The 8,847-nt window shown below is 37.7% G+C and overlaps 1 protein-coding gene across 1 annotated transcript in view; it reads right to left on the reverse strand.

Annotated features, from left to right (window-relative positions):
• Window positions 1–1,070: 1,070 nt before the first annotated feature.
• The window catches only part of MTFR2 (mitochondrial fission regulator 2), a gene marked incomplete at its 5' end in the record, with an annotated part of 8,044 nt that continues 267 nt past the window's right edge, over window positions 1,071–8,847 (reverse strand). The window contains 6 exons of the mRNA XM_009870270.1: window positions 1,071–1,169; window positions 2,677–2,863; window positions 4,698–4,998; window positions 5,992–6,209; window positions 8,148–8,272; window positions 8,512–8,616. Of these exons, the coding sequence (XP_009868572.1) occupies window positions 1,071–1,169; window positions 2,677–2,863; window positions 4,698–4,998; window positions 5,992–6,209; window positions 8,148–8,272; window positions 8,512–8,616 (1,035 nt within the window). The remainder of the gene's footprint in view (window positions 1,170–2,676; window positions 2,864–4,697; window positions 4,999–5,991; window positions 6,210–8,147; window positions 8,273–8,511; window positions 8,617–8,847) is intronic.

Here is an 8,847-nt window from a genome sequence, read left to right on the forward strand (position 1 = left end):
GACTCAGTAGCGAGAGGGAATTCAGCTGCCTGTCTGCTCTGTGTAAGCAAGCAGGGCAAGAGAAGACACCAAAAACAGAAGGGACATATCCAACAGTCTGACAGGATTCTGGTTGTATACATCAGGATCCCTGGACAGAAGACTGGCAAATGGTAAGTACTGTAGCAGTAGATCATAACAGATTTGTAACTAAGGGAATTCAAGTACTCTGACAGGAAAAATGTAACCTCTATTTAAATTCATTTCAGGTAATACAAGTTTATTTAGGAAGTTGCTTAACATGGTCAGTTCATAAGATGTAAAAAAAGTTAAGTCTGTGACACAAAATGCCACCGCCACAAACGATCTATGATATAAAGTAAATTTTATTTTATAAACTCTTGTTAACAAAACAGATCTCATATGGAGAAGCCAAGGAGAGAGTTAATGTTTATTTACACACAGAATTTATACTATGTGCTAGCAGATCCCTCTACAATGGTTTTTTTTTTCAGAAGACAACTCCCCCATATGCCAGGCATTTAACAGATAGCCTGCAGTTTCTTACAGCACAGCATTTCATCAACATAAAGGTTCACATATTGACCCAAAATAAATTAGAATACTGTTCGCACATGGAATATGAAGTTTGCAGCAAACTGCAAAGAAAACTGAGGCAACTACACCATTTTAATGAAAGAGTATCAGCTATAGTCAGTCACGTATAACACATCAGCAAGAAGTTTACACTTTCTTGTTATTTACACTGGAGTGCACACCTCAGCTGCCACAGTAATAATATTTTTTTCCTTTCACACACATGTCTTCCCTGCATTTCCCAGGTTGCAAACCCACTGCTGCAGAGCAGTAAAAGCCTTCTTTTGGTTCTGTGCTTCTCCTGAAAACATTCACAAGTTTGACTGCTGGGAAACTAAGGAGAAGGGAGAGGCAATTTTACGAACCCTGTAACACCCAAACTTCAGTAGCATAGGAGAGTCATATTCTAGAACATGTCACAGCACCTTACAGCAGTTTCAAAGTGGACCTGTCACTTACACACACTATGATTTTTCCTCAGGAGTTTCCACCAGTTAAATACGAGCTCTCACTTTCCACGTTGGTTGATGTTTAACTTCATCGGCTCTTACAAGGCTCGATTTTGCATTTGACTTCTGATTGCAACGTCCAACCTGGGGAGCAGGGACAGAAATAAACAAAATTATACCCAAGACAACTGAATGAGGTGACGTTTACAATTAAGACAGGTTTGGAAGAGTTGTCACAATTCCTAATGTTGGGAGAATAAAAGAATAATCCTGTGCAATTTATTTAACTACATTTATTCTTCAAAACACTCAAGGGTAAACAATTCATTGCTTCTTTACAAGCTCATGGGATGATTCTGCTTTAACCAGAAAAAGCTCATCCTTCTGTGTTTACTCCTGAATATGCCCTATGCAGTCTCTCTTCCAGGGCTTCGTAATGCAGCTGTTAAACTCTGGAACAACAGCTATTCCATAAACAAACCGTCCTAACATCTAACTTTGATCTCTTTATCTAGAATCAGGTATGTCACTTATGCAATGCAGCATCCAAAATACAAGCCTGGCTATTCTTAAGAAGTTTTTAATTTTTCCTTGGGGTGGGGGGGAAGTCAACAAGGAAATTTATTAACACTGCACCAGAACTCTTGACTCACTACAGTCTGTAAAATATATGCTAGTTTCACTTGCAAAATCCGTGTGGCAGCCGAAATTAAAAAATCATTATACCTAGAAATAGAAACACACGCCTTAGCTTTCCTTAAGTTTTCACGTAAGCAGCTAGCCACGCATCTAAGCAACAGCTTTCAAAGAACATCTGGATTTCCATGATGCTTTGCATTAATATTTCCTCCCATTAGGCTAACAAATGCCACATTCCAAATCTTTAGCTTGCACGTAAGACAGAATTGCCAAGCAGAGAGACAGAGTTTAAATTGTTGCCACTTCTTTCTATCTATCTCATCTAAGCAGTTTTGAGGTTTGTGGAAGTCTCCAATAACCAACCAACAGGACTGCAGGACTGCGTAAGCAGAAGCAGCTTGCAGAGGCTGCTCGACAGAAACCAGCACTCGTTCTCCTCTGTCCAAAGGCTCTGTTCTAGCACTTTCCTTGTTCATAGCAAAAACTACTTCTCACGGGCTTTGCAACAGCATTAAGGGCTACATCTCATTCTGGACAAAGATGCAAACTGCGTGGAAATGATCCTACTTCAAAGAAAAATACCATGGCCAATGCTTTCATTTTTATTTATGAACATCTAGCACGTCTTAGTCAGACCTCTCTTGCATTTTCTTAGCATCTTTACTTGTAAAATTAGTCACTAAGTAGTCAGCATTACTAACTAGACACACATTTAATATACATGGATATCTGCCAGTTACCATCAAGCAAATGTCCATAGTTCAGTGAACTATTTTAAAGTCAGTCTTCCAAGTTTTTCCTCTTGGCATATCAAGAAGTGTACTTACCAGTCTATGTCCATTCAAAATAATTATCCTTTGAGATTCCATCTTGATTATACATGGGGGGGGGAAAAAAGCAATTACTTAGGCTGATGGCTTTAAAGCACTGTAGAGAAGTTGCAGACCTGTAAAAAACCTGCATCTATCCATGAAAATAGCATTCAAACATATATTCTTATGTAAAAACATACCAGTGGCATCTCTGGACTAGAAAACGGGGAGCTATCAAAAGATTGATTTTCTTTGTCCAGGGAATCATCCTCTTCTTCATTTTTATGTGCAAATTTCTGCTTTAGTGCGTGAGTTAGTAGAGCAACTGGATCCCAATCTGAACTCTTCCTCTTTTTGGGTCTAGAAAGAGGAGTACCTCCAGGTGACCTACGAAAAAAAAGATAATTATTGTCTACAGCACCTAACCCTGTGCCAAGTGCTCCAAAAGCTAGAGACACAACCTCTGTATACACCCTATGCCATAAATCCCTGATTACACAAATTACACTATTTATTTTAAAGCAGTTCACCAAAGACGACTAGTACAAGTACACCCAACAAACTGTCAGACAGATTTTTTAGCTTGAAAATTCAACTCAATGCTGTTCCAGAAAGAAAAATGGCAGTAAATCAACACAAAGTATTAAAGTATTGCAAATAATGGGGGTGGGGGGGGATCAAAATGTGCAGTTTTCATAGTAGGTCTCATTTCTAAGTTATAATACAGCATGTTACTGAGAATCTCCCACTAACATAACTGTTGTGAAAATAATTTTATATAAATTTTAATCATTTTAAGTCCAGAACAGTATGCCTTTCTATGGTCTCATGAAAAAACCCCAAACTTACCAAATCCATCAAAGCAACTATATTCACAAAAAACAACCACTTTAAGGCAAATACAGAGCTAGGTGACCATAAGCTCATCATTGTTTAACGTGAAAACCGTAAGGATTGACTTCACCCTTCCTATAAAAATCAAGTTGTTTGAGCACTTGTCCAACGCATAAGCTGGTGCTCAGATGGTAGAAACCGGGATCTTCAGGCTCTCAACCTCCAAGAGTCTTCTTTTTACAGTGCAAACATTAAACTACTGTCGGATGGCTGCCTGAAAGATTATAGCAATTGGGATCATCGTTACTCCCTCCAACAATATAAATTCACTACTCTTTCGGAATAGAGGTAGATGCCCAAATCCAGACAGCATTTCGGACACACGCCTACCACTTCCTATGCATGGTTTAACAATGCGTCATTGTTAAAACTGTCAATCTGAACATTTCACTCTGCTCACCATACATGGAACTATATAGAAGAAAACATATGAGTTTACCCAGGTGCACTTTATATTTGCCCTATTTACTGTGAAAGCATGATCAAAAGTATGAAAGTAAGCTTTAGAGTTGCATATAGATAATTTGCCCAAGACTTGTGCTAGTTATTTTCAAGGACAAAGCTCAGTTAAGAAAATGCTGAAATAAGAATGCTGGAAATTTTGGTAAGTGACATTCTTGCCACATTAAAAGCTCCAAATATTATAGACTCAGTTGTTCTTACATACTTTTTCAACTCAAGAAGCTCAGGAAAGACATGTGACAACCTCCATCACACCTAGCACAGCAGAGCAACACTGACCAGAAGAGGCACTGCAGTCTTTAGTAACGCATTTTTGTAACATGTCAGCTGTGCTTACCATCAAACCAGCAGATTGTCAAAAGTATTTATAATCCAACTGCACTACTGAAATGCAAATTTACAAAACATTTTTTAATGCAAGATATAGCATGCACTTAACCCTTTAAAGCTAGGACCAGAATACTTTGGGCATGTTAGCAGTTAATCTTTGGGTTGGTACCCACAAATCCATTAAGTTTATTTGTTCAGATCAATTTCCCACGACTGTGTATGCAACTTTGTAAGCAACTTTGTAAGCAATCTCCAGATAGCAACACACTCACCTCCCCACATCAACCTGAGCTTTGCATACTGAATCACGAGACTAGATTTAAATGCCGTGACATTCAGCACATTTTAAATGCATCTAAAAGCCACGTCACAAGCATCTTACATTCTGGACTATGAACTTAAAAGCTGCCAATTTAAGTCTGGCAAGTAGCTGCTCATTAAACGACATTTCCTATTTGTGTTCCCTCGCGCCACTTAAGTGCTGTGACGCTTCCACAGTCTTGGCTCACTCAGGTACACGTTCAGTTCAACCCACCTCTCAACAGCTCGCAGCTGCACTTTGCCCAAGTCTTTCAAAACATCCATCATACTAGGAACACTCTTTGTCCTTTGGTGATCAGCACTCTCAGCCACAGTTGAGCCACTGTTTCTTGCAGCACGCCGCTGTTTTATGAGTTCGACTGCAGAATTACTAGCACCAACACCAGATGGCACAGCAGAAGGAAGTGGAGGAGGCGAGGGAATTACAAAGTGATTGTGAGAGACGGACAGTGGTGTAGAAGTCATGGCTGGCACTGGGTAAAATCCATCTGGAGTGCTGAATGTTTTAAAGACTTCTGGATACAATTATAAAAGAAAAATCAGTGATTTTATTTTTAGTCAGTATATCTTCACAACTAACAATATTAAGCAACACGTGGGATGACTCAGTTTTAAGTCAAGAGACAAGAGAGTCCTCGAAAGCACTTTCTTACCTCACACATTACACCACATAAGAATTATATTTAAAACAAAGACTATTTTTTATTTCAAAGCCACAGATTCAGAATACATGAAAAAAAAAAAAAATCTGAGGTGTCTTGTGCTGCTCTAATACTCTCCATTTTGGTCTTCAATCTGAGCACTAGATAAATCAGCATAGCAGCATCCCAACAACAAAGCAGCCTACTACTACGTACAGCTCATTCTCAATGGTCTGACACAAAAGCAAAGATAATCGCAAACCAAGTAAAACAGACAATATTGAGTGCGAAGGAGAAAAGAAAAACGGTGACCAAACAGACCAGCTAATGGTCTGCCTCACAGTATCACACAGACATAACTACATTGCAGTGGTCCAAATATTTCAACAACCACAGTGGAGTTAGTCTGGAACTAAGATAATCAAGACCTCAACATTTTATTTTTGGGGGGAAGTCACAAGATCTCCAGTACAAATTCCTACATTTGATACTCTAGTGACACATTAATTGGCAGCATTTGTTTTTGTTGAATGCTGAACCTCACTGACTTAGAATACTTTTTCTCTCCATTATTCTGTCAGAAGCAGAAACTTAACAGAAACCCGAAAGAGACAGTTAATAGTCCAAGTTTTTTAAACAGCAGTAGGTAGCCTATGGATAGTGCTGGTTCTAAACTCTTTCACAAATACAGAAAGGAGCACAAAGATCACGTAGGATCAACTGCATTTGGAATGGGCAAGCAGGCCACAAAAGAGAAGTGAAGGTGGAGGAGGAGGAGCACATGGCAAGCTGTGGACAGGAACTCTAAAGCAAAAAAAAAAAAAAAAAAAAACAAAACCTGGTTTGCTTCAAATCAGAAGTGCTTACGTGATGGAATGCTTCCCAACGTCTGCGCTGAAACAACCATCGCAATCTGAGCACGAAGAAAGGCTAGCTCATCTTCAAGCGCAGAAATTTTCTGGAGTGCTGCTTGATCAACACCACTGTCTTTGTACATACTGGTTTTTGGAACACTTTGTATCGAAACTATAGATGGATGTAGGTCACAATAAGCTGTACTTTTTTCTTTTCTCCATAATTCAGTCCTAGAAAGCAACAAGATGCAATTTCAAAAGGCTGAGCCTTGAATGGAAGTCTCAAAACAACACACTGTCTGTTCAAGCAAGTTGTCATCATTCAACAAGACATAAATTTGCAAACTATTTAAGAAAACTTTACACTTTTAACTACTCATAAATTTAAAATGTTTAAGTCTCCCTTTGCTCACATAGGATGCAGATCCTTGAAAAAGCCACAATTAAAAAAAAAAAAGATAATTTACCCAGGGATTGATTATACATCATATGGTCATAACGTAGGATTCAGCTGTAATTGTTGAATAGCTATTAGACTGACACCACAGAGGTGTATCTCCCTCCTCCCCCCTTGAAACAGTAGATATGAAAGGCAGATGAGTCAAAGAATAACGATCTTCTAATTAGGCTTCACAAATTTTAGTCATTTATCAAACTCCGCAAGACAAACATGGGAAGCTGCAATCTTTCAGAAAATATATTAGAGAATAATAATAAATTTTAGAATACAGTTACAGAATAAAAACTTCATCTTCCGTAAGCTACATACAGTTTGCATTGTAAAATTGCACTACAAGTCTCAGGTTTTAAAATTAAAACTTGTTTCAAGTCTGTGACTGCAGAAATAACCTTAAAGTATAGAATGAGAGAAAACTTAAACAAGCAGAAATTCATTATGAAACAAAGAAATTAAATTTATTTATTCCACATGCACTAAGTATTGATTAAAACAAAAGCAGACCCTTTCCCTTATATTAATCATCCTTCTACTTCGAATTAGACCTGCAGCATTGCCTTTCAATTTGCCAAAAAACCCTCACAGTGACTCAGAAGGAAAAGATACCGATTTGAGTATTTGCTCTTGAGAAACATTCCACAGTACCAGGAGAGGAGGAGGAAGAAGAACGGAAAAAACAAAAGAATTAACTTCCATAGATTGTGAATCAGACCAGATAAAGAACAGCACAAGCAAGACAAAATGGGCCACAATTCCTTTTAACAATTTTTTCACCTCTAACAAAAAGTGTGTAGTTTTGAATTAATCCATTTCTTACAGTTTTATTATCAGGAGGAAGCACAAAGATCACAAGCACATGCCAGTATGAAGTAGAATTACATTGATACAGATGTAGTGCAAGACAATACAAGTGTCCAAATTCTAATCTCAGATCTGACTCATCCTGTGATTTTGAACAGATCTTTTAGAGGAACAGGGAGACAACTTGCTATTTCTTCTCTAAATGGGAAAAAGAAAAACAGGCAAGAGTTGTATACCATTTGCATCTGTAAATTCCTAGATAATTTATCATTTCTCAGTACTTGTAATATTTTATAATTGTAAAAATATTTTTCTTTGGTACTTGTAAAGCTAGAAAGAAATACATAAACTACAGTAAAGGTAAATTTTTTTAATAATGCTCTTCATTCATCAAAGCTACCATCAAGGCCTACAGACAGCATTGTAGCAAGCAAAGTCAAATGGAGACTTTGAAATATTTTTCTTGTTTTCCCCTTTATAAAGGTTATCGGCATAAAGATAAGAAAAATCTTATAGTATGTTGCAATACCCAAGTTTCCCTTAAACTCCCTCTCTCAGAAAATATTTTGGGAATGAAAACAAAATAACAGAAATGCACTTGACATGCTACTAGGAAAAGAGAGGACTCAGTTTCAGAAATCTTCCAGATACGAATAGTCTACATAGTAAGAATTTCAAGGTAAACAAAAACTGCCTCCCCAAAACCCCAAAACTTTTCCATGGTTGGTTGATCTGGAACCCTGAAGGGGCTATGTATTTAAAACAGACAAAAAAACCTCAACAAACCAAAACCAAAAAAAACCCAAACAACCACAAAACAAAAAACCAAATCCCCAAACAAAGAAATCACACCTCACAAAGAACAGAGGACAGAAGTTACTTCTATTACTCCTTTTTATATTTTTACTTACCTAAGTCTAGCAAATGCTTGTCCCTCATCACTTGCCACCCATAGGACATCAGCAAGTGATGGAGCTACAGGAGCTGGAGCTGTGTTTTGATCATCATAATCCAGAGGACTTGAGTCTTTAACAACCTAAAACCAAATAAGAAAATTTTAAAAAGTATGAGGAGAAACCAGATTCAGCACAAACTGAAAGGTTACCCTCAGCAAAAGGAATTTTTAAACAGTCCCATACGCAAGTTGAAAACAGTGAGCATAATGGAAACAACACACGAGTTACACAAGCTCAAAAGACCAGGAAAGCTCTCACTAAATTAAGGAAGCAGAAAATTTAAGTAATTGAAGCATATGTATGACAGTAAATTGCTTACTTGCAAATAAGGTCTCGGGTAGGGCTCAAAGGAAAGAATTGTCCCAAGTCTACGGACAATACTTCGAGTAGATCCATATTGCTTTTTTCGGCAAACAGATATGACCTAAAAATCAGAATATCTCTTAATCTGAGAAGCAAAACCAAAGCCCTCACTTCTTACAATTAAAATTATTAATAATTTAATGCTATATATAATTAAATATAACGCAGTTAGGTTAACTTATCAATGCTCTTCTCAAGCTGAAAGTCCAAAGAAGCCTACGCTGGTTTTAACAAACTGTTTCCAAAATACTGTCGAGACCCAGCCTGTACTCGGTGCATCTTAGAGTGGCAC

This window comes from Apaloderma vittatum, unplaced genomic scaffold (genome assembly GCF_000703405.1).
Source record: "Apaloderma vittatum isolate BGI_N311 unplaced genomic scaffold, ASM70340v1 scaffold325, whole genome shotgun sequence".
Lineage (NCBI taxonomy): Eukaryota > Metazoa > Chordata > Aves > Trogoniformes > Trogonidae > Apaloderma > Apaloderma vittatum.